Here is a 27,225-nt window from a genome sequence, read left to right on the forward strand (position 1 = left end):
ATATTTTACCGCACTTTTGGTTTTTAGCAATGTTTTATCATATTAAGATTTATGGGAATTTTAGCTTTGAGAAAAATCCTAGAATTAGAAAGTTGAAAATTGCACCTACCGTCGAAAATTCAGTTTTTGTTCTTGAACTGGGGGGGTTGACTTTTTTCTTATGGAATTTGCTTTTTTTAACTATTTTTATTAGATTCAAATAGGGGGTATTTTCTTATTTATGAATAATAACTTAAGTAAATGAAATACAAAAACATTTACTTAAATGATATTAGGCATAATTAAGTGTTTGTCATGTGTTTATCCTAGTTTTTGGCATAACTAAGTATCTGTCCTGGTTTTCCACTAAGTGAAACTCCTATTTGAACTTTGTTTTTGCAAAATCCGATAGTGTCATTGTGTTTAAATATCCTAAAATAGACTGAGTACCAAGTTTTAGACCCAAACTAGGTCTAAAACCCACCAAAACCAGCTTTCGAGTTGAAAAAAAATTAAAAAATACACCAACTCGACCGAGATCTCATGAGATCTTGAATCAACTCGGTTTTTCCCAAGGTTGAAACCTGGTCGAGTTCCGAGTTTTAGTTCCATGCTTGTCTCTATAAACGCACAAGACTTTGCAGCTTGCAAATCGGAGATAAAACGAGAAAGCTATGATCCCTGGAAAATTGCATTGTAATTTAGGGGCAAGAATGTTATTTTGCTGAAGTTTCGTGACATTTCGAAATGTCAAGTTGCCTACATACCTTAAATAGGGATCAGGTCTGCCGTAGTTCAAATCTGAAGGTTTGAAAATCTTGATAGTTAAAATCCATCGTTGTCGAGTGAGTTCGAGGTTGTTGATGGGAATACCACCACATTTTGCCTAGGACTTAATGGGTTGTAATGTGGTTTAAGATATGGGGTTCAAGGAATGGTAGTACCCCTAAAACTTGATCAGGATTCTGGAAGCTTTTGCCCCCTAGTTACCCTTTTCCTAACTTGATGTGGGGAAGTGTTTTTTGCCCAAATTTTCTTTGGCCCAGTTTGGGTCTTGGAATCTTTCTTAGATTGTGATTTTTGCATTTTGGGTCTAAGTCTTTTTGGAAATTCTTTTTTTTTTTTTTTTCAGGTAACTTGGGGACCTAATGAATTATTTCCTGATCAAGTTCTGGAGATTAATGGGATTAGGTCAGTGAAGGATGCCCTGATTCTGAGCTAAGATAGGCCAATGTGGTTCTTTAAAAGAACCCGTTAAAGCTCAAAAAGATGACTAGTGAGCTATGACGCCATGGGACATTTAGGGAAACTAGAGGCCAAAGATGACCTCCCTTAGACTTAATGTAGTAAAATTCCCATATAAGTTTCTTGCTTGATGGCAAGAATTAGATGTGGAGAAGGCTCAAGATCTCTACTTGGCAAGACTTGACCATCAAATTTTTTTTTTTTTAAAGTCCTTGGATCATCATGAAAATTGATTTTGTCATTAGATGAAGGCAGATTTTGACTGAAAAATGAAAATTCATTGATGCTCAATAGAATAAATACATAGGAAGTACTTACAAGAGACTCGAGGAAGAAAAAAAAAAAACTAAAAACCTAAGGGACTCAGACACTTAGGTTTGTGCTATATGTACGGATAAAAAAATGTGTCCTAACCGGAGCTGATGCCTGGTCATTTACCCTTGAGTCCATTCAAAGGATCATCACTAATGAGGAAAACTCTTCACCATGAGTGAAGGAAAACTTTATATCTAAAAAAAATATAAAAAAAGGAAAAAACTTCCCTACAACGTCAAAGTGTAATTTTCTTCACATTAACTGTTTTATTATTTTCACCTATTCTGAATATGTGAGTCGTATGTGCACGCTTTTTTTTTTTTTAATGGAAGAAAAAGTTCAATTAAACAAAAATTTATCCACATCATGATGAAGAGTCGACGATAATTTATCAAACATCGTATACCTAGCAGCCCTAGTGCCCACATAGATTATCATCTTTACATACAACAAAAACTTTAGCTTGAATCATAGTAGTATTTAATTTTAAGTGAATATCAAAAAGTTCAAATGGTCAGCCTTTCTAGTTCCCCTGCATTAACCTTTTGCGTAGCTGAACACTATCTATCCAAACCTCAATCTGCTGAAGCCCTGTTACATGGCGTGGTACAAAGTACAAACCCTGCATGATGCATGATACCTATTTTAGGACAACCATTGGTGTAACATGCAGATTCTTATCCACACTGCCAGCGTAAGCGACCCTCTCCCAAAAAAAAGTACATTTTTTTTTTTACTTGGGCTGGGCTGAGACATCCCTCAAAAAATCGCACGTTCCAGGTTTGTCATTCACGGGCGCTTTATATACCGACTGAAACTGGAAGAAAGTTTTTTTTTTTTTATGAATAACTCTCAATGTTGAAATTTGTGGGAAAGAGGAAGAATTTTCCACTTTTGAGACTTTTATTGAGACTATGAATGAGGATGAATTGAAGGCGTGAACTGTTATTCCAATGATACATTTTGCATATATGTTCAAACAAATAATCAGAACAGCAGGCAAGAAAAAAACAATCTACAGATAGAACCTGGAGGAAGAGCCTTGATTCCGAAGAAGCCAATATAAATGGGAAAAAACTCCAACATCTTGTCCTTCCCTTCCATTGTTTATTGTTTTTCTTCTTTCTTTACTTCTTTTTCCATTTTACAGGATGGAATAAGCTTGGACCACCTCAACAATTGGTGCCCGGCACAGCGGACATTTCCCTCCACCTCGAACCAACTCATTCGCACATTTTGAACAAGTGCACATATGACCACATCTGCAAATTTAAAAAAGAGTGATTTTAAATAACAAGCAATATTAGTACTTTATTTATTGCTTTTGTTCTTCAATCTTGGCAAAGCTGTGCAAATATGTAGACCTACCTGTACAATAGAGAATCAATATGGTTATCACAACAAACACAGCAAGTCCCCTTTCTCACATGACCCCATTTTGATCCATCATCCGATGATTCTATACCCACCCCTGCAATGTATAATTTATACAGGTCAATTACGGAAGGGGAAACAACAACAAAATGAAGTATTCCATTCTAAATAAATAAAACAGCATTGTGTATTCAATGGAAAATATGTTATTGGAATTTCTTAAAAGCAAAAAGTAAAGTGTAGCAGTCTGAAAGATAAAAATATTTTTTTACAGAAATATAATACAAAATTTTTTAAATGACTTCCAAATTAAGTTTCTGAATGTTGTTTTTCAGAAAAAAAGTGGTGGCATCTTGATCCAGGAATACATTTGGCACTCATAGAGGACACCCAATCATATGTATGGATTCTTTTCCTCAATCAAGCGTGCCTAAAAACGCTTCCTTGTACAACCCCCCCCCCCTCCCCAAAAAAAAAAAAAAAAGAAGCAAATAAATTCTATAAATGTAAAAAATCTGGACACATTTTTCCATAAAAAAATCCAAGAATAAAAGAACAATGACCTTCTTGAACTGAAAAGAAAGCATTACAAAGAGAGATTTTTTTCATAAGAAGAATTGGAACAATAATGTACAAAAGCAAAGCAATTAGAAGAATTGACTACTTCAAGATTGAGCACAGACCTTCACCAGCAGACCGATTCAAAGCTGCAGATACCTCCTGTCTGACTGAGCGTTGCAACTCCAGTTGCATATCCATGCAGGCTTCCAACATCCTCTGCATGTGGCTCATCCCTTGCTGAAGCCTAGTCATGTCAGCTCTCAAATCGTTAATGATTTCCCACTCCTGTTCCAAATCAGTACTGACAATCAGTTCATTCTCAAATATGACGCAACAGGCACATAATAGAAAGAGGCATTGTAAGCAAATTAAGATGACCTCATACTCTTCATATATGACCTATGATACACTAGAAAGCAACTCATCCCTACTTTTTCCAGTCGGGTGATGGGTAAATTCAACTGGGAAATCATACACTATATATGTAGTTTCCACACCTTGTAACAGTTTTCCCATTTAAGGACAATTCACATGTAAAGAAAAGGAATCTGAACATCCCATGTAGTCATGTAGAACAAGGTGCATAAAGCAGCTCTTCAGTAAACTAACACCCTGGTTAAAAACCTAGACAGACTACCACTATATTGCAGGCAACCAAACAATGATGAATGTCGATCAACCATGTTGGTATGGATGATCAAATGGAGACAAGATTTGAGTAATTCACTAGTCATTGACTAGTGCTTTTACAGACAGCTGACCACTGGCTAAATACATGACGGAAGTCCTCAGCATGTCCAACCTTCCTGGCAGAATCAATGCAGGCAAAACCATAGAACTGAAACTCTTGCTATAGCCCTAGGGATATTCTGATCAATGCAATTTTATGTCCAGATCAAAGTAGAAGTTATTCAAACTTGAAACCTCAACAGTCAGCAACCCACAAGACCAAAAAGAAAAAAGAATCACACCAGTCACAAGCCTAAGCATGCACATTCTAAAAATGATTCAAATGACTTGCTTATCAAACTTTTAGAAAGGTAAAAAAACCAGAGAATCAAATTTCAAGCCCCATACAATCATATTTATGAGTTATTGAGGAAAGATGGCGCACAATTTCCGAACGATGCATGCTGTGGCGTGGCCAGTGAGCATGATGAAGATCCTGCTGCCAAAGTGGCTGTGGTGGGGGAACTGGTGGAGAAGGCATCACAAGGGGAGGTCTACCAACAGTATCTGGTTGACCCTCATTTTGATCTCTCTGCTGCTCCTGATCTTGATCTCGTAAGTTAGGAGTAGGCAATGTTCGATGCAGATCCCAGTCAATGGGAGCACGACCTTGTCTTTCTACGTAAGACTGTATCAACTGGTCCAGGCTCTCACGGAACCCGCTTCGAAGAAGATTGGATACGCTTCTCCTACAAGGTGAGTAAAATTCCATTAAGCACACTTCTGAACCATCAGCAAAACCTACTCGACAACTCAATGAATGGTACAGGATTAATACAAATGCCTCAGGTAGAATAGGATCAAATACCTGCTTAGGAGTTCTCTCAGTTCCATGCTGTACACATTATCATCGTCTGGTGGATGGAATCTATTGATCCGTCTAATAGGAATAGCCCGCCGAGTTCTTGGTGGATCAGAAGGTCCTTGTGGCCAATTTTGCACAGCCTCCTGAGAACCATCCTCATGCCACTCCTCATGAATATCTTGCAGATGGCTATCTTCTCCACCTTCATTCCCTGAAGTTTCCCGGGTCCAGTCCCTGGCAGTACTATCCTGCCAGTGTCCATCCATTTCTTGCCCATTAACATCTTGCCACTGATTAAGGTCAGCTTCAGTAGACTGTTGCAAGTCTCTTCTCTCATTTTCTGTAACTTGTTCCTGCCAATCCCTCCTTTCAGGAGCTGCATCACTTTGCAAGCTCCCTGTTTGCTCTGGCAACCGACGGATGTCATCCTCCTGAATCCTAGGTTGAGATTGTTCATGGTTTTCATTTGCAACCTCCCGAGAAGGGCTTGATTGAGTTTGATCGTTTTCCTGAGGGCTGGTATTACTGTTAGAAGATGCATCAGAATGGCTGGTTACTTGACCACGAACAATATTTTCTAACCTGGAGCGAAATCCTTCCCTGATAAAATGGAAGGTTATTGTTAGGGCACTCAACAGATCATAACTATAACTGCAATCCAGAACCCAAGTAAAAAAGCAATAGTAAAAATCCAAGAAAATAATTAGAAAAGAAAGATACTGAAACAGCAGAGAGATAACGAACCCAGGATGGGCACCCAGGTGTGTCAGACACTACATGAGAGAAGCAGAAATATATGCCATGTGATTGATCATTACACACATTACATTCTTGAGTATAAAATTGAGTAACATCTGGAGCAAAATGCGCAGCAACCCCCCTCTTGATGCAGTAGCACTTTCACAGTTAAACAAACCAAACCAGGCCAAAACTTGGTTTTCAGTCCATTAGGGGTATTTAGGGAATTTATTTACTTGCTTAGGGTTATCTGGAAACAGCCTCTCTGTGAAAGCAGGGGTACGGCTGCATACATTATGACCCTCCCAGACCTCGCAGTGGTGGGAGCCTCGTGCACTGGTACACCCTTTTTGTTTGGGTTTATATTTTTACACCCATAAATATTAATATTATATGCTTTACTTTGTCTATCGATATTAGCAGGATGGGGGATGGAGTTCAAGTAGTTTTCAATTTCTGTTTCACGATATGGTTCTTTCCCCTTTTCTTTTTTTTTTTTTTGGAGGGGGGGAGGGGTACACCCCCCCCCCCCCTCCATCAATCAGATTGAATGAAATTTATTTGAATTACATATGCTTGTGTGTGTTGTGGTAGCATGAGTGGGCTCTTCCTCTTCCTCTCTGTTTGATCCCAGGAACTGCTCCCTTCTCAGGGTCTGATATTCATAACGCAGTTTATTTATTTTCTTCTACTATCTTCCTCTTTCTTGTATCCGTTCATCTTTCCATCCTATTTTTCTGCTATTGTGGAGTTCCCTTGCTGTATGGATTTTTTTTGTTTCTAAGCGGTACTGGCAGTCCAAATAGATTGGATCAATTCATACTGATTCTCCTTCTTTCTTCTTGATCTTGAAACTTTGCATGTTGGTTCCTGATCTAGGTTTGGCTCAGCCTGTGAAGCTTGGTCTCCAGAGCTTGCGTGGACTGTGAGTTACATAGTCAGTTTCAGACCAGGTCTGGTGATTTCCGCCCGCATTAGTTTCAGGGAATTTTCATTATTTTATCAGATGATTTTTGGGGTTGCTGTTTGTGGTATCTGGGAGGCATTTGAGTGAGGATCTTAACCCTAAAATTTCAAGTTCAATGAATTTGTATTGATAGAGATACTTCACTCTCTTCAAATCTGTGTTGGGTCATATATCCCTGTTCATGGTTCTAAAGAAGTAACTTTCTTCTTAATTAGATTCAAGGACAGATTCTTCTTGATTTCCTCAAAAGTCCCCCATCTTTACTGAAATTCCAGAACAGTCTTTCCCCCTTTAAAATGACTTACTGCTTACCCCAGATTCTGTTCCCTTACCCAAAAAGTCCTGAACTGTCCAAAAATTACAGAATTGCCACTCTTCCTATTATTTGAGTTTTCTTATCACTTTGGTGGGCACACAGCAACCTATGTTGCACCACCTTTAATCCCTTCTAAGTATACTCACGTTTCGAAGGAAAGTCACATGTTTCGCCACAGCAAGATCCATCAAAGCAAAAACCAAAGGAAAAGTGTCAACTTTGCTATCTCTTGCACTTCCAGTTGACAGCAATTTACCTTCAAATATACCATTCCCTCCACTCTATATGGGAAAGGTAGCCAAATGTCTTCCTTTTGGGTTCAAATCTACATTTAGGCCTGTTATCAAAACAGCTAAGTACTTTGACAGAGCCATGGCTTCTTTTTCAATTAAGCATTCAACAAGATAACTAGAACTAAGAACAAGTCGGGGAGGGAAAAGCATCAGCAGTACCTAGTAACAAGACAAAGGAGATATTCAGAACCATACAAACTAGTGGAAAGATTAAATATAGACTAAGAAGGATAAGAACATTAAAAGTAGTTCAGATTAAACCAAAGAAAAACGAAGATTGAAGCCATTTTCTTACTCACATAATTTATTTAGGAGTTCTGGAAGAATAAAGATCTCAATTGTCTTTTGTTGAGTAAGAGAAAAAACACGAAAAGACACTGAGAGATTCAATCTGGTGGACTCAGAAAAGAAATGGATCTCAAGTAGGCAAATGTTGAAAATAGTGATGATTATGTATGAAGGCATTAGGAAAGCTGGGGGAGTGACTAGCAAGTTCACAATAACCATAGGATTACACCAGGAGTCAAAAAAGAGAATTTGTCTCTTTGCATTTGTATGGATGAAACACATTATGCAACAAGAGATCCAATAGTGTGTCATTTAATGATACAGTCTTACATTTTATTTCATCAAAAAAAAATGATAGTCTTACTGAATGTTAAGCCCTATGCTGACAAATCAGCTTGACTGAATACCAGTGCACCAGTCACCAAAACTGGTAGCCTTCCCCCTCCCCCTCCCCCACGCCCACCACCACCCCACCCACCCCCAAACCCCCCGGAAAAAAAAAAAGAGATCTCTGTCAACTCAAATAAGCCCCAATTACAGCTATTTCAGATCAACTACGGCAGTATGCACATCCTGTTCATTCAGTCCACTCTATAGTCTATACAACGCAATATTGACTGTTAAATAACAAGTAACCTCATCATCCAGGTCATCTCGGGTAGTCTGATTAATGACCAAAAGTTGTACAAAGAGTCCATACTTGCCATCTTATCTCAATAACCCATGAAGGGAGAAATCAAGGAGATGTTTCAGTCAAGGAATTCGGCTACAACTAAATAGGGTAGATAAGTATTTGTAACATGATGACTGTCTGAACAAAGCATGTCATTGAAACTTATGAAGAAATTCTCTGATACAGTTATTATAAGTCTGATAATGCTTAAAATAGGGAGTCAGGCAATCAAGAATGACCCCATACAGAACAGGGGTGGCTGAGGATTGTGAGATAGATATGTGGCAAAGCATAAATGATAAATACAGAAATAAATGCATTCGAGTAAACATAGTGACAACGAGAGCATGTAACAAAACAGAAAACGGATTGAGAATCCTCCATCATGTTAACAAAAAACAAAATCAGCAAAGACAGATATGATGAAAGGGAAAGCTGAACAAAATGAGAAGAAGGCCAGAAATAACTTTGGTTGTAGTGAATAAAGAAGGTACTGGATAGAGTTGAAAAGGATTCCAGAAGCCAACCTCCATCAGTTGGATAGGGTTTGTGAATTAGAGTTAAATCATGGCTTTAAAACTCGGACAGAATTAGTTAAATTGACCAAGTTGACTTGGAATCGACTCTGATCGACTACAGTTGATTCCGTTTAAACCCGATCCAACGCATACTAAGTCCAGCCGAGTAAGGAAAGTCCAACTGATTCTGAACAAGTCCAGTCGATTCTGAGATGATTCAACTCAGAATCGAATCGGTCAGAATCAATGGAGACCGATCCCGTATCCGGTTCCGAGTTATAAAACCTTGGATAAATTTATGCTCATGGCAATTGTACTGCACACTTTCGTGTTTAGCCTTCCACTGCTACTGTAAAAGAATTCAAAGGAAGATAGAGGAAAAATCAAATAAACAAAACTGGTCCACCCTAGCAGGACTGCAGGAGTACCCCAGGCATCGGCCTCTCTTGGGGTAACTACAATATCACGATGTACGGTTCAGTTGGTAGTAAACTGGGATCGAATAGTTGCAATCATTCTAGTCATAAGGGGAGTTTTGGGTCTTGAAATGTTTCCCAACAGGGGAATTTAATGTGATGGGATGAAATGTTTAATTATTGGGAAATTTACGTTTACCACCCCTGTGGTTTCAAACTATTACATCTATCACCCCTGAAATTTGATTTATTTCAAAAACCTCCCCTGTATTTTGATATATTCTTACAACCGTACCCATAATACCCTTAATTCCATATTTACCACCATTTGGGATGAAGTGCTATTACATTTTTACCCCCACTAGGGATGAAACTTCATCTTGTCAAAATTGAAGAAAAAGAAAAGTCAGAGGGAAGAATAGTGTTTTAATTGACCGAAATGCCCTCATCTTCCCCAAATTGTTTAGGTTTGAAAAAAAATTTCCCTTCTTGGGATTAAATTCAATTCTGGACTGTTTGCCTGCTCTTCCAAAACTGCTCCCAGATCCCCTGAAGATATCGCTGGCGAGGCTGAAGAAGTTGTTACTGTTGTCAGGAACCCTTTCTCTTTTGCTTCTTCTGCAACTTCCCAGCTCGTCAAGGAGAGGATAATGTCTCGGTGTCAATCTCAGTCGGTAAGCCATACCAGAAGCAATGGTAAGGGAAAATGTTGCTTCTCCACTAAGTTTCAACTGGGATCTTACTTTCATGTCTTTAACCCCTTCATTCTCGGGCTTTCTTTTCTCTCTCTTTTATTTTTCTGGGCTTGATTACAACATTGATTTCTACACTTTATAGAGTTTCTGTATCCTGTCTTAGCTTGCCGGTAAAATGGAGGTACGGCTGTTTTTGTTTGAATTTGTATTTTTATTTTAAGTGTAAACTTTCAAGGAAATGGAAAAGGGCATGGGGATCATCAGAAATCATTCACTGTCATTTTTTAGCCATGGGAAACTGGATGCCGAAGATTCATTGAGTGGCAAAGATTTATCTTCTCATAAACCAGCTAACTATGTGAGAAACAGCACCTATGGTCAGAGTTTTGGCCCAAATGTCTCTCTTACTGATTTCATATTCACATTATACAGTCAAGCTGGGGAGATCGAAGCTGTCAATTCTACGAATGAACCAACTGGAGATGAATTGAGTTCAGCCCACGTGTGTGTAAATTCTGATTTAATGAATGGAGAGGATGATTTTGATGAGAATTCGTGGCTCTCCACACTCTCACTGGCCTGCACCGTGCAGGCCTTAATGCCGTCGACAACTTCACATTCCCAATTGCAGTTAAAGCTTGCGCTTCCCTCAAAGCCTTGAAACAGGACCAGCAGATCCATGCCCTCGTCCAAATCATGGGTTTCCAATGGAACATCTACACAGGCAACGCCTCATCTCTATGTACTGTAGTTATGGCAATGTGGAAGCTGCAACTCGATTGAAAAGAAGCAGAAGCAGAGAAGAAGAAGAAGAAGAAGAAGAAGCAGAAGAAGCAGAAGAAGTTACATGTTGGAGCAGGAGGTGGTCATCGCCGGAGCAGCGGGTGGTCGCCTCGCCAGAGCAGCAGGTGCTCCCAAACCCTTCTCGCTCCAAGTGGGTATGTATGAGACGGTAACAAGGGTGGGGTGGGATTAGTTCATTAATAACAAATAGGGAAGGGCAAAACTGTCTTTTCAAATTAAAACTAATAGAGTTAGCACTCAGGGGTACGGACATAATTTGGACATTTCAGGGGTGGTAGACGTAATAGTTTGAAACCACGGGGTGGTATACGTAAATTTCCCTTAATTATTTGAGTTCAAGTAGAAAATCTCTTATGGTAGGAGACTAGGAGTTCAAATGGGCAGCTAAGTCTATATAGGAAAGTAAATTTGTAATTAAACACTCCAGCATAATTGACTGAATCAACTCTGCAACCAAGACTTCCTAACACTCCTAATTTGACTGCTAGAGTTATCTTCTGCTTCCTCCTCTCTTTTCCTCTTAATCCCACCCCCCCCTTCCCTTCATTTTCTAACCTGCAACCATGCCTTTCAATACCAGCTAAGAAATCCATAGTTCTCCACTCAGAACCATCATCGATTACTACAAAATACCAAATACATTCAAGCTTTCACCATTCCCTGACAAAGAGTTCCCAAGAACCCATCTAAACACAGAAAGAACCTCTATGCACAACCTGGTTTCTGCATGATATGTGCAGTAAACATGCCCATTAATTAGTCAATGGATATGGCAATTTAAGAAAATAAATTTGTAAGCACATCACAGAAGTCAGAAAGTTCAAAAGCTCATTTTAGCACTTCTTTTACCTCAATCAATAGCACATCTAATTACTTTAAGGACTCTCTCAATGAATTGGCCCACTGTACTTGGTGTTCTTGCAGAGAAGCATCAATTATACATTGAAGCTAATAAAGAAAAGCCAAAGAGCTCTTATATAATGGGGGGAAAAACAGAATAGACCATGGAAATACCAACCAATCAGCTTTCATCTCTACAACAATAGCATCCATAGAGGTAATCCTGTAATCAGCTATTGACTTTCTTGCTGATGGCAATGCCGAAGGAGAATAATCTATATCAGTGTTTTGTATTTGTTCTCCGTCTGGGTATGCCTAGATGCTAATAATGTAATCTTTTTTCTTATTTTTTAGAATTTTATCCATGCTGATCCTTTAGCCAAACAAAAAAAGAGGGGTAAAACAGAACCAAAACATAATACATTCTTATCTGAAAAAGATTTGGCTTAAGTAATAAATCGCACATACATTATACCAGATATAGCATAAAAAGAACACATACCTCAAACCGGATACAGTATGGCGTTGTCTTAACTGACCTATTTCTCTAACCGCCATTGAAGGTGGCCTCTCATCTTCAATAGGTCTTTCATTTCGTAAGAATCTACCCCTCAGTAGTGACTGGGAAATGATACAGTATCAGATTTCCACATGATATGAATGCAAGCAAAGCACCGCACACTTCATTATATATTTTGTGGTGCTAGCATAACAGATGATGTCGTAAGTAGTTTATAAAGTATAATAGCACATGAAATGTATAGAACCATGGATGAAAACTGCTTGAGGAGTCAGGATAACCAAGCAGACTGATACAAAAGGTAAACAATGAAGACATCACTGGTTTATCAATCGAAGGACATATTTAACCCATCGGATGATTATTGTTTATAACAGAATTTGTGATCCACTTCAACCCTCTGCATAAGTGCAAATAAAAGTGGTCTAGCTCGCTTTCAGAGTGCTTTACAGCACAATTACTGAGGATTCAATTTAGAGTTGAAAAAACTCACCAATTATCATTGTGGGATTATAAACATAAAAGGGGTTCAAGGTCTCGGTTTCGGACCTGGTTTCAGCCAGGCAAGATCTCAGCGAGTTGGTACTTTTTTTTGGGGGAGGGGGGGAACTCAAAGCCAGGTTTCAGTGGGTTTTTGACCTAGTTAGGTCATGAAACTTGGTATACAGTCTATTTTGGGCCTTTAAACACAATGACACTATCAAATTCTGAAATATCTAAGTCCAAATAGGAATTTGACTTCTGACCCTAGGTTGGTAGGCTACGACGTACTAATAGGCCGTATTCTACACATAATTTAGTAGCAGAAAGCACACAATTAATGTAAAATACTGAGACTTTGCCGAGATACCGAGATAATACCAAAATCTCGAGTCAATGCAATTTCCTTAACTTGTCCTCTGTCTCGTCTCGGACCTTCAAAAAACCAAGATATCTTCGAGATCTCGGCAAGACCACGTTCCATGCATAAAAGAACACATTCTATTTAAAAGTTTTGAGAGAAATGACAGCATTACAACTGTTTTCTTACAAATGTTCCTATGCCTGTACATGTGGGCTATGGAGTTTCAATTTTTACCTTTTACGCATATTTACCCCAAAAAAAGCGTTTACACTTTCCAATTCTACATGTACAAGTACTAGGGCATTTGTTTGGTTTCGTCAAGAAAACCTTCGTAAACCTATTATTCCTTGAGTTTTTAAGCAAAACCCGAGTTAGATATAGTTATTTCTTATAGATGGTAATAAATCATTCTATTTTTTCCAGAAGTTGAGATTAAAAAAAAATTATTAATCCACATATGTAATCACATTTTGGATTTCAACAATCCACTGGTTCCCATCTTCCACTACAGATATGCAATTTATTCTCTCCCCCCCCCCCCCCCCACAAAACCAAATCCCTATCCTTGCAGGAAATGTGTCTCTGTCTTTTCCACAGGAATCCTCTAGGTGGCCAGGACAACATTGTTACAATTAATATATACTATTTTACAGGTCTCCAATAAATTCATAACAAGTTCAATCCAATACAAATTAACAGAGAAAAAGAAGGCCATACTCAGTGCACAAGGCTCCCACGTTTAGCAGGGTCTAGGGAGGGTCAAATATACGCAGCCTTACCCCTGTTTCCAGAGAGGCTGTTTCCAGGACTTGAATCAGTGACCAATTAACAGAATGAAAAAAAAAAAAATTTATTTTCTAGAATATAAATTATAAAAGCAAAATAATAATTCTATATTAACCAATTCGCTAAAATTTGAAACATGTCAGCTCTATAGCTCAATTCATCTTGTTCCATTAAATTAAAAAAAAATTGGGATGGCAGAGGTTACATTCAACTGGATAGATATGAAGGGCATAAGAACTATGTTAAGTCAGTTGAGTGAGGTGACATTGTCACTCTTGGGTAGCATGGTCTCCTTGATTTCTGAGCTGTTTGTATCTCTATCTGGAAGGGAATGCTCTTTTCAAAGGCGAGAAACTTGAGGAATACTTATGATTTATTACCCCCATCCCTAACCTAATATATTTGGGTTCCCATTGTTCTCTTGGTTTCCTCATATGATTTAGTTCCCATTGTTCTCTTGGTTTCCTAATACGATTTAGTTCCCATTGTTCTCTTGGTTCCCTCATATGATTTCTTATTTATTGGGTTGTTTTCCCTGACCTAATATATTTTCATTGTTTCAAACCCTAAACTGAACCTAAAGGTAAAGATCCTGTTTTGGTTCCTAGTTTGAGCAATTCAAATCTAGGACTACATTACAATGATATTCGAAAAATCAACACAAAAGCATCTACAAGCCAAACCAGAATCTACAAGAACAGATATCCTATCAGAAAGAAAAACAAAAATCCAAAACTCCCTGCCCTTGCAGAATTTCTACCACTCTTATGATCTTATCCCAGGCATCAGGTGCCAATATTTTAAGGCTGTAACATCTTGTAATAGTAAATCAAAGCTTTTATTGAACGGGAAACACATGATTACTATGACAAGTATCTAATTTCTATACAGGTAAGGACAGAGAGAAGAAATAAATTCTATAAATTACACAGCATTCTGATAAGCAACTGACCTGAATTCGGTTACGGTGAGCAAAGTCTGAAACAGCTCGATGCTCTAACAACCCCTGCAGTTCCCTCTGCCTTTCCCTTTCAATTCTCACGAGCAAATCAATGAGAGCCTGTCTTCCACGTAACCTCAGCATATCCCGTCGGATATGCTCAGGTTGTCCTTCATCACGGTCAACAACCGATCCATTATGAACCCGGTCAATCTGAGCACCCATTCCCAAAGTTTGGTCTTCCCTTCTGCTGCCACGGCCACCTCTCTGCTGACTAGTCATTTGAACCCACTCCCGGACAAGCCTCACCCTTTCACGTTCAGTTTCTCCAAGCCATTCTTCCCTTGGGCTGTTATTCTGCCGGGAAACATTAGATGCATGGTCACTGATGCCACTATCCATCCATCCCCGAGCAATTTGTCTCACCCTCTCCCTCTCAACTTCTCCAAAATCAGGAGACTGCTCACGGCTAGAATCGTTGCGGTCCTCGTGTTCATTCTGCGACTCCATTTGCCCTTGGGACCACGTCCCATACTCAATCTCGCTCTCACTAGCATCCTCTGAACTGCCCCGGTGCTCACTCTCTCTGCTTTCAGACATGTTAGTGCCAGAGATGTTGGTATTAGAATCAACACTCCTCTGTTGCCTCAACCTTTCCCTCACCCTTTCTCGGGCACGATTGAGCATATGCTCGTCTTCCAGCTCCCGCCACATTTGCAGGAGAGAGTTTGCCCGGGTGTTCGGCCTTTCAACAACCCCCTGTCCCCGGGAGGTCGGAGACTGCGACTCTCTCAGGAAGGAAGCATCCAGCATAGAGACAGTATGCAAACCCGCAAGAGCCATGAGTTCGGACTCACGATTCCTCCTCTCAATCGTGGTGATCATCTCCTGGGCCTGCCGAGCAGCCCAACTGCTTAAAATTCGAGAATGGCGCCTTCGAGCAGCAGAAGACTCAGCCAGGTCATCTCCTTCAAGATCGGAACGTCTCCTACGGCGCACAAGCTGATCGCCCTCTTCATCATCCACCTCCTGATCGCGAGTGGAGCTACAGGAAGCCAAGGACATACAATCATCCAAATGACCCCGCATCAACTCCTCCCATCCCCACTGGAACTCAGCACGGGCCTCATTACTCTCCTGCTTCTGTTGCCGCGATTGGAAATCAGTCATGTTCCCAAAATCCCCTACCACTCCACCCAACCCAGAACACTCGATCACCTGCTAACCCCCTTCACCTGGAAGGTGAAACCGACACGACATAGAAACCAAGATCAAGCAACTAAACCTACAACTGACGAACGATAGGAACGCTAAAACTTATTCAGTTTCTTATACAAGTGAAAAAAGAATCCTAAATCAGCACTGAAGCTCATACAGATAATGCTAAAACACACTGCCCTTTGAGAACAAGAAACACCTGAGAAACGATCACCTGATTACAGTTGCCAAACCGATTGTTCAATCGAATTATCAACAACGAAGAAATGAAACACAACAGACGTTACGATCAAATCAAGAACGAAAAGAAACAGAGGAAAGATAAAATTTTGCAGACAATGAATATATCAGAACTTCTAGGGCAACCGAGATCAAAGAATGAAAATGGACGTACCTCCGAAGCTCACCGACTTCCCTCCCACAATACAACAAACAACAAATTTTACAAAAAAAAAAAACCCCTAATTATACAGGCAAAACTTCTGAAGATAGATTTCCACCAGAATCCGAGAGAGCGAAGAAGAGATGATGCGAGTAATATAAATACAGAAACAGAAGTGCAGAGAAAGAGAGACAAGACGATGTGTTTTTTTTTCTCAATTTCTTTTTCCCCCTCTTTTCTTGCTGAAATGCCCCAGAGAGAGAGAGAGAGAGAAGCGCTGAATGAAACACGTCATCATCTTTTATTTTCCGTAAGATCCACGTCATATTTCTCGACAAGCCATGGGTAAGTGCCATGTGGCACTCTCACTCTTTCTTCAACAAAATTACGAAATCACCATCGTTCAGTTCCTTCTTCTGGTTCTGGTCGATTCTGGTTCGATTCCAACTGATTCTACTTCATTGAGGCTTCGGTTCTATTTTCTCTTCATGCCAAGGTTTTAAATCTCGGTTTCAACCTAAATCTTGGGTTAAATCCAAGATTCCCAAGTCTCAATCGAATCTTGGTATTTTTTGATAAAAATTCACCATGTCATATGTTGTCGGAACTGATTGAAACTATCAGAATATACAAAATATGATCGAAACTTGATACGAGGTGATATCAATTCAAGATTTCATCTCGATTTCTTGTGCAACCGAGATATCTTAATTGAAACTACAAGTTTCGATCAAAATTTAAGTCCATATTGCAATCAGATTGATGTTTTGTATTGTTATATGATATGTCCACTCCATGCTACAAATTCATAGCCTACATTAGTGGGGAGCATAAAAATCACTTACAGTGCTAAACATAGTCACTCCCATTTTAGGATTTTTCAACTTTTGTGTTGAATGATTGATGATGATGGATTCCCATTGAAGTTATCAATGAGTTGATGGGTATTTGGGTTAAACCCATTGTATAACAACGGTATACATATCTACTATCCAGATCCGATCCGATTACACCATTAGTGCCTTAGTAATGGAAATCCACCTATCAAGATCATTCAATGAGTGCGGCCATGAGATCTTTGTTAAAATATTTTTAAGGATCAACATATTGAATCAATGAGCACAAACAATAAATAATAATGGATAATCGATTTGAACTATAACCGGATCCATATTGCTTGTTGAAGAATTTCTCGAACATTTTTCTTTTTCTACTCCTTTCTTTATATAATTGGTAGAGTTAGCAATTAATGGAGATTGCTACCATTATATAGACCAGAAGCAAGGACCAACTTTGTAATTAAGAATAGTTTTGTCTCTCTCATAGTAAGACATAATTGCAAGTAAACTTACACATAAAATCATTCTTTACATTTATTAAAACGAATATACTAAAACGTCTACTCACTAGGGAGACCACCTCCTGCATAGAATTTCATCCAACCATAACCATCAATCAATACTCATCCACTAGTCCATACCCATACAATGACTGGACGCTAGCCCACATATGGTGAAAAACATTACAATGTTAAACGTTACATAGAGAATTTTGGGTTACAAATCTATTGGGTCGAATCGGGTTAACCCGAGATGCCCAAAAACCTCAGACAAAGGCTTGGAGATTGTTGGATTATGTTCTATAAGAGGAAATTCACGCCACTAGACTTGTTAATAATTTTGAGAAACTTTTCAAAATCCAAACCAATCAAACAAATAAAAAATAATTAAGAAAAACATCTAAAAAGATTCAATAAAAGAATCATACTTAAGAAAGCCTATGTTTAATTTTTATACCTCTAAAACTAATGAAAAATTATAGAAAGAGAAATCTATTTGTCAGCATCTACCTAAACATTTTTTATTTTAGAAATTTTAAAAAAAAAAAAAAAAACAAAAAGTAGCCCTATAAATCACATTTAAAATGTTTTTTTTTTTTTTGTGAAAGGAGATTACATTTAAAATGTTAAAACTTAAAATGATCCATAAAAGGTCTAGCTGTTATGCATCCTCAGATTTTATTTTTTTTGGGTTTTGATAGCATGGCATTGACAAATAAATTAGAAAATTCTCATTTTATTTATTATAGGTTTTTAGATTATATGCTTTAATGACTAAAATGCAACAAAAACGGGGTACAATACAAGATTTCATCTTTCAAAGGTCTAAATATAAAGGATTGAATTTCCAATCTGACTGCGTAGCATACACTAGCACTAGCTTGTGTCTATCTCTCTGCTCCCACAATTGAGAAGGCAAATATGTCATTTTATAGGAGAGAGAGAGAGAAAGAGAGAAAGCCATGGCTGGATGAAAAGATAACTAAGTGTCATTATATGCCATTTTTTTTCCATTTTCCAATCATGGTTTCTCCCACAATGCAAGTGTTTGCATGATAGAATGACTTTTATACATATCATGGTTTACTTCTTCATTCAATTTTGTAGGAAAAAAGGGACGAGAAAGATAGGAAGCCTGAGCTAAGTAAGATGTAACTTTCCTCTCTCTAAAGTTGGTAAAATGCATTTTTCTTACTTTGAATCAAATGTAAATTTATTGCACTGTCTCCTTTGTAATTTTTTTTTGGTAATGGTCTCCTTTGTATGAAACGTCAATATCTAATGCATATTAATTACTTTATAGGACAAGTCTATTTGAACCAACAGCGTACTCTACAGTGTATGAAATTTGTAATTCATTTTTTTTTTCTATTAAAAATAATAAAAAATCAAGAGCAAGAGATGGTTGTCTGATCGTGTGGCCTCTTGCATCAATGCGGGGGTCAATGAGAACATGCGTAGGGGCATCAACATTGATGGAATTTTGTACTTCATGGAGGATAATTTTGCACGCGCTCATATCTGGGCAGAGTAGCCATGCGACCAGGCAACATTCTTTTTCCCAAAAATCAATATTTCTAGGTGTAGAATATATTGTTGGCTAAACCCTTGTCATTACATTATTTATGAACAACACATCTTTGGACTTTTCTTATAATAGATAGTAGGACCCAATTTCTGTTTACCGAGGATGAAGTGAGATTTGAACCCTTTGAAAAAGGGTATTTTTCGATCTTGTACAATACAATGTGGGAGTTAATGATAATACACAAATCCAATCACAAGGTTTTATCACCAATGGAGACGAGATTCCTTCTTCTCTTTGCGTAAAGGAAAACTTGATCTTAAATAATTTGATTAATTTTTAGTTTCAATGCTCCATGTATTGATCTTTTAAAAGAAACAAAAAAAGCATCCACATTAAATTGGCGAAGAATGCTTTGTAGTTCTCTCAAATGTAATAAAGGAAAAGGCTAGACACACCGCCAAGATGCCCGTGTCATCCTATTTCCTCGCCCTATGAAAGCAAATTTTGTAGGCTTACCTTACCTGTTACAAAGCATAGGCTTGCTTTTATCACAAAATGAGATTTAAGTTAAGCAAGAATACAAAATGGTCACAGCATAGGGCTAGGCACAAGGACCCATTCATTCCGAGCCACATGGGATGATGTGAAGTTACAACCATAGGAGAGGTAAGAGGTAATTTAGACTAATTGCCTATCAAAAATGATAATCCAACTCAACTATGTAGCCCAACTTGTTTCAGATTCCTCTTCTATACTACATATTAATCGGTTATAATCACAATACAAAAAACAGATTTTATAGACTAGTTTATGTCAAAGCATGAATTATATTATGATCATTAATTAAATTTTGGGCAAAGGTTAGAGACGTCGGCATTGTGCCCAGCCTGAGTCTGTCTTTCTCCCACCTTCTGTGGAGAGGGCACAACCGCTAGCTCCAAGAAAACTAGTGGCATGCCCAATCCACTCCCTTAAATTATTTAACCCGTCTTCAACAAGTCCTCAGTCCTAAGGCTTTTGGCATGATGGTCACATACATAATGGTTTAACACAAAATGAGATAAGCTAGTCAAAAATAGTTACAATAGTCACAATATGGGGTATGGCAAAGAACCCATTCATTATGAGCCATGTAAAGGATGATGCAAAAATTACCAATTTTTTTCATAATATGAAAAAGAAGTATACGATTGTCAGCGTGTACTTCCATCTCACAATCTCTCTCTCTTCTCATTAAATATGTGGTCCCTTAAAAATAGCATTTCTTTGTTTGATGTTGTATAGGAACTATTGGAAAAAGGAGGGGTGGGGGAGAAGTTTTTTACATGGAGGTTACATAATCTAGGTAGGCTCTCAAATTTGACATATGGTCTATATCGGCATTATTTCTCCTATTCAACCATCAAAATAAGTATAAAATGGTTCTAAGTTGAAGTTTTCTTCCAATGATGCTTAACAAAATTTTCTTACATTTTGGTTACTAATGCAATGAATGCATTCCGCAATTAAGAATGAGAGGGGAGTTTAATCCTACATTATTGGGGTATTGTACAATAGTTTAGCTTATAACCTTAAAGAGTTTCTTTAGTCTTCACAATGAAACTCGGACTTTTGTATTGGATGTCGTGAGTTATCCATTAAATATATGTAAGAGAAAAGTTCTTTGTGAGAGAATACGTGTACCGCCCACACCCAAACACAGAGAGAAACAAAATGATCACCCCGCCCCCATAAAAGGTGAAAATAACCCCCAATGTGTCAACTCATAAGCTCTCACGCACGTAGGGGCAACGTGTCTGATGCGATCAGGTGGCCTTCTCTTTCCTATCCTTTATTTTTTTGGAACTATCTAATTATCCATTTCTACTTGTCAGCAAACGAAATGCTGAGACAATTCAAGTATATAAGAGAGAGAGGTACGTGCAAGTAAGGTTTGTCCCTTCCATCCATGTAATTAGATGTTCCCAATATGTGAAAATCACATAACCCAACACAATTTGGTATTGCTATTTAAGAATCCCTAACCTGTGGGACCATAGCCCTTGTGCCGACACCCAGCTGTTCAATTTTGACATGGATTCGACCTATCCGACGACCCGATCCAAATAGCCTTTCTAATGGTACACTATAAGAGTATAAGTACAGTCAGAGTACGGATAAGGGGTAAATCGGTCAAAAACCCTATTTTTAAGTGAGGATCAAGAGCAAATTTGTCCAATACGACCGATCCTTATTCATACTGATTCAATACCATATCGATTTCCAAATTGATCAATACCCGTTTCGATACCGTGTACTAAAACCATGTACAGACCGAAAGAAACCCAGGGAATGAGAAGTCCGATTCAAATTTGTTCTGCTTTGTCTTATAGCATTAGATCCGATAACAACACACTAACAAGAAAATAAATTAAAAACGTTTATTAATAGAATAATTTATGGGGAAGGAGAACAGATGGTTCTTAAAGTGTAAAGAATAAGAATGATCAAGAAAGAGTGTCAACACAAAGGGTATTTGTTTAGAAATGTCCATAAGCATAGGAACAAAGTCATTGGGATTAATGGAAGACAAGGGAATGTGTTAGGTTATGTGTCACTTAGATCATCCATGGCGTGTTGCCCATTGTACCTTGTCTCCTTCCTTGTTCTACTACCCCTTAACTCCAAAGGTTTCTGCTTGGCTCCATTTTACTAGTTGACATAAATTATTTGGCTAAAAAATAATTCAGGTTACATTTCTCTTTGATTGAGAGAGAAGTGTGATTTGAGTATTTTCGTATTAGTTGCGATTTTTTATGTTCTTAAGAGATCTTCATTATATTTTTCTTTCATTATATAGTAAATCATCTTCTGCTTCATCCGTGGATGCAATACACCAAATTGATATGTGAACCATGTTAAATTTCTGTGTCATCTTTTCTTGAATCTGTTTTGTTTTTTCGTGTTTCTTGGTTTTTGTGTTAACATGAACCTATATCAATCAATTATCATCACTGACTATTTATGGACCCTATCAATGTATTCTAAAGTTTTGGTTCGTATGGTTAATTATTTTTGGAATCCTATGATATAGATAACATTGAAGTTACTATACGTATAGCTGGTGTCAGATGTGACCGTCTTCCATTCGGACGTCGTTAATTGCTGAAATTATTCCTTTCACGGCCCAATCACGAAGCTGCCGGCCACTCAAACTGCAACAAAGGATGGACATGGAGCTTTACATTATTGACTCATCTAGCTATACAACAAGCCATGAGATGCCATACATGTAAGGACAAGAATAGGGATAAGTATTAGAAGCTCATAACTAAGGAATCCAAAGAGATCTCTCATACCAACCTTGCAAAACTAAGGTGAGTTCACTAGGTGCTACCATGAAAAGTTTCTCTAGATACATGTGAGTGTTAAAATATAGTAAAAATGATGATGAAAGGTCAAAAAAAGATTGTTCTTCTTGTGAAGCTTGTTATGCACAGTTGACATGCTTTATATGGATAAAAGGTAAAGGTGATGATGCTTTCTTATCCATCTAAGTCATCTCAATTGGAGAATGATTAGGAGAAGAAAAGCACATTAGCTGTTAAGTATGATAATTAAGGCAGTGTTTGGTATGCATTCTCGGATGATAAAATAGTATGGTCTGAGAATGTGAAATTGACTTAGAATGCATTCTAAGAATGCATACCAAACACAGCCTAAGTTTCTTTATTTACATGTTTTAAAATCACTTACAATCTGCATTGAGATATCATCTTTTGCAATGGAAATAAGTTAGTCGTGGCAATAGAGAGGCATCAACACTGAAGCCAAAGTTGATATATTGTTTTATGAGCAATTGGATTCAAGCAAGTTGGAAATGGGCTATCATTTGGCTGTGCCAGGAAGCCCAACCCAGCCCATTCTGATCAACTTTAAGCTGCAGGGTTACAAAATTTTGAGAATTTGAAGCCCCATGATCCAGCCTTTGCAATGTTCGGTCCAAGCCCAGCTAATTGTGAACCAAATTCAAAAGTTCATGCGGTTTGTCTAGCCCAGCCCGTGTGGAGATACTATGCAGGACTATTTAGGGGTTCATTTTGGACCAGAATAGTACAGGCTCATTTAGGCCCAGTCTAATTTTCCCACTATGATGCAGTGAATGCGCTCCATGGCTAGGAATAGGAGGGAAGTTTAGTCTCACATCAGTCGGGTAGTGTGCGACAATTTGTCTTATAACCTTGGAAGGGCCTCTCCACCCTGAAGCTCGGGGTTTTGGGTTGGACGTCATTTCACTAGCTTGGCTAACATAGGATTGAACCCCAAGGTTGGGCCGAATTTGACCCGGCCTAATTCTCTCCACATTGATCATTGATAACTTAAGGCATCATAACTGTATATATATTGGCTAGAGCTATAGAGATAGGGATGTACACGGATCGGATCCGGATATCTCCTTATTGGATATGGCTACGGATGCGAATTGTGTAACCCAAACCTTCCTCCCCCTGGCAGATATGATTTGCTCTCAATCTATGTCTCTCAATTGTCTTAGCTATGTTCCTCCTTCTCTAGCTAGAACTTGTCAAGAACCCTCAATATCATTAGATACTAAATTTTTTATTATTAGTTGATATTTATTTGGATTGAATGGATTTTGTTCCAGATTATTCGAATTTGGATACCCCTAAACAAATACGGATGCAAATCGGATTCAAATTTTCGACCATCCGTTTACATCCATATATAAAGACAGTAAGAGACAGAGAGACCTTCAAAGTTCAAACTCAAAGTCTGCTATTATATGATTCAAAGTGAAACTCAAACATAGATACAACAATTGCACAAGTGAATCAAGATCCAATGGTCATAACAATCATAAATTTCCAAAAAAAAAAAAATTACCCATAAAGAAACAAACTAGGAATTGAACCAACTGAAAAACAGATCAAATTAAAGAAACAAAATCAAACACAAACAAGCTTCAAAGTTCCTTCAAGTATCTGTATCACATTTAATCTTGGAGAAGGACTTGGGAGATGAAAAATGCACATCAACCTGTGAGCAAGTAGCCCATAAGGTGCGTTTGGAGGACTTCCAAGAACCCACCTTAAAATGAATCCTTGCCTTCACCTTAATTGTTAACTCCATCTCTCCAGACATTCTTTCCACATTCAGATCCTTAGCTGCAGAAACCAGCAATGGTGCTGTGTGAGCCACAGGCTTCAATTCAAGAAGAGTAACATTACGATGAGGTTGGAAGAATGGCTCCACTACATCAAACGCAATGGGAGCATCATCATAAAGCAGAGTAACCTGCATTGAATCATAATAAACAGAGACCTTGCGGTTGGGATTGTAAGCTTTCAACATAAAATTGAATGAAGCATTGATGTGGTTATACTTCATGTCATAGCCATGAACTGAACCATCTTCAATGGTGTATTCAAGTCGTTTTGGCCTTATAACTAGCCAAACGATGAGCACTGTAAGACCAATAAGAACGATTAACGCGAGAAGGGAGATGGCAATGCATTTGATCTGTCTCGAACGAGGCGAAGGCGGCGCTGTCGGTGGTCCAGCCATGGTGTTGCCGATTGCTGCAATGTTGGACTCTGAGTGTTACTGAGCAGATATAGCTCTCTCTATCTTTGCTTTATAAGGAGGAGGAAAGAATGTTTAAAATTGGATACAGAGACACCTTTTTTGGGTCTTAATTTCTTCTATAGAACTCAAACTATATCTGGGTTTTTCAGATTCTTCATTGTTCATACAGTAATTGAATAGGGTTGCCATGCTTTAATTCTTTTGCAACTTGCAACTTGCAACTTCCACACTCTAAAGGGAAAAGTGGTTTCCTTGTGAAGAAGAATTTGGGGTGGGGTGGCAAATTCTTTAACAGCTAATGAATCCTGCTTTTATTTCTTTTTTACTTTTTTGTCTTTTGATCTCTTTAACTTTTTTTTCTTTTTACCATTTCTTAACTAGATTGGATCCTACCAGATCGACCTGAGTTTACACTTCCATGGTATCAATTGAGGTACAAGCGATCCTCTCTTGCCTCAACCACAAGTCATTCTATTTGTAGGCCCATAAATTTATCACGAACCCTTAAATTTATGTTGTTTCTAGGGTTGCTTTTGGTCCCCCCCCCTCCCCGGCTCCTTTATAAAGGAGTATCACAACAAGGATGGGGCTCCTCTATGGCGGCAGGGCATGTAGCGCACATCCGATGGCTGGGAGCACCTTGGGCTGTGTGCCCATGTGTTGGGCTGTATGCTCGGGTACTCTTAGCCATTAGATGTGCAATGCACGTCCTGCCGCACCACAAAGGATCTGGGTCCAATAGAACAACTAACTAGAGAATCACATTTACGTAAGGAATAGTCAGGGTTCATAAAAAGGGGATCAGGGATCAAATCGTTCAGTGCCAATTCCGATCCAAATCAGTTAGAATCAGTATCAACTGGAAACAGAATAAAATTGGCAGGGATTGGATGGAATCGGTTGGAATAGTCACGGCTGATTCACAGATCCGATGCCCAATTTTTAAAACCAGTTAGACACGTGGATTAAAATCCTCTACAGTGCGGCTCTGAGAACTCGACACGTGGAAGAAGCTTCACATTCAACAGTACGAGCTCGATGCAAGACAGTTTTTTTTTGTTTTCTTTGCTCTCAAGCTCGGCACTATTGGATGTCACATCTTCCACTTGACGAGCTCCCAGGTCCGCACTGCAGTACACCGCCAAATTAGGGTACTGTAGAGGATTATTTTTCCTAAAAGATTGCACCCAAACTCTGATTTTTCCCCCATCCCTAAATATGGGCATGCATCTTGGAAAAATGTATGTTCCAAGGAATTCTTTAGGCTCTAGGGAAACAATTTAAAAAGTGCGAGCTCCACCCTACCTTATCTTCCTTTCAAAATTTCGTCAAAATAGGTGGGGTTTTGTGGGGGGATTGACATAAATAGATTGTCATGTAGGTAGATAAAAATTCGTGATTTACGCATGCTTTTCTGTTAAGTTTCCCATCCTATGCAATCAAACAAGTGCATTTTTGGTATTCTATGGGAAAACCATATAATTCTCCCACCATTATTTCACCATCCAACTATATTCCGAAAAACAAGCTAGGCCTTAATGAGTTTCAATTCTTCCAAACAATAGGGAATAGAAGAAAAAAAAATGGTTTCTTTTTTCTTCTTATTTATTTTTTTTTTTTTTGGGCAAGAGATCGCTGCTTGGTTGTGTAGCCCTTGTACCAGCGCGGGGCCAATGAGAGAGTACGCAAGGGCACCAACACAGTTGGGATTTTTTAGTTTAATAGGGGTTGGACAATAATATTGCGCACTCTTGTCTCCGAGTGTAGGAGCCACGCAACCAAGCAGCTTTTTATTTTTAACAATGATGGAAAAAAAAGATAACTCAGTAAGGCTAGTTGTTTTTTATCCTCTCCAATTTCTAAAGCTCAGATGCCGACACATTGCAGCTCAGACATCCAAGCACTGCCAAGTGTCCGAGCTGCCACATGTCAGAATCTCCACCTAGCACTGCCGCACTACCAAGCTTTAAGCAATTGGAGAGGATAATTTTCCAGCCACCACTCTCCTGGTGAATCATCTGAGAGAATAAATTAAGATTGGCCAAAATAACCAAGTCTATATTTTTTCCGTTAGCTCTTTGGACCAAGGTTGGCAACAATGCACAGGGACACACCGAGCACAGAGCTTCATCTCAACCTACAAAACCCACACAAGGCATTGAGGAACCATTTTAAAAAGCTAAGAAACTAGTTCCTCAAGCCACTCCCAAACAAACCCTATAAAAAAAATAAAAAATAAAAAACTGATGGAAAACTCATCTCCATTGACAAATCTATCACAAATTCCGGCAACCCACCCCTTGTTCTTCTAATTATTAATCCCCTCAGCCACCTAGCCTCTCAAACCACCCCAATACCTACGCCCCAAGACACAAGCCTTGCCTCACATTCCATGCTTGTCCACATCAGGAAACGGCACTAATGGGAAAACCATTACAGGGTTCTTCTTTGGACATATTTAAAATCTTCGAAGAGGTTGAAATGGCTCCTTTCTCAATAGCAAATTGAATTGCCTTCATAGCTACA

The 27,225-nt window shown here is 38.6% G+C and overlaps 2 protein-coding genes across 2 annotated transcripts; both read right to left on the bottom strand.

Moving 5' to 3' along the window:
- Positions 1-2,415: 2,415 nt before the first annotated feature.
- LOC122651956 lies at positions 2,416-16,508 on the bottom strand. Its single transcript, XM_043845547.1, has 7 exons — positions 14,659-16,508; positions 12,059-12,177; positions 5,012-5,608; positions 4,589-4,892; positions 3,597-3,759; positions 2,908-3,010; positions 2,416-2,801 (listed from the first exon to the last, which is right to left on the bottom strand). The coding sequence occupies exons 1-7, from the start codon at positions 15,814-15,816 to the stop codon at positions 2,684-2,686; spliced, it is 2,562 nt and encodes an 853-aa protein (XP_043701482.1). The 5' UTR covers positions 15,817-16,508; the 3' UTR covers positions 2,416-2,683.
- A 7,579-nt stretch (positions 16,509-24,087) lies between these two features.
- On the bottom strand, positions 24,088-24,678 carry LOC122650444 (uncharacterized protein At1g08160). Its single transcript, XM_043843859.1, has one exon. The coding sequence runs from the start codon at positions 24,676-24,678 to the stop codon at positions 24,088-24,090; it is 591 nt and encodes a 196-aa protein (XP_043699794.1).
- Positions 24,679-27,225: the final 2,547 nt, after the last annotated feature.

This window comes from Telopea speciosissima, chromosome 2, assembly GCF_018873765.1.
Source record: "Telopea speciosissima isolate NSW1024214 ecotype Mountain lineage chromosome 2, Tspe_v1, whole genome shotgun sequence".
Taxonomy (NCBI): Eukaryota; Viridiplantae; Streptophyta; class Magnoliopsida; order Proteales; family Proteaceae; genus Telopea; species Telopea speciosissima.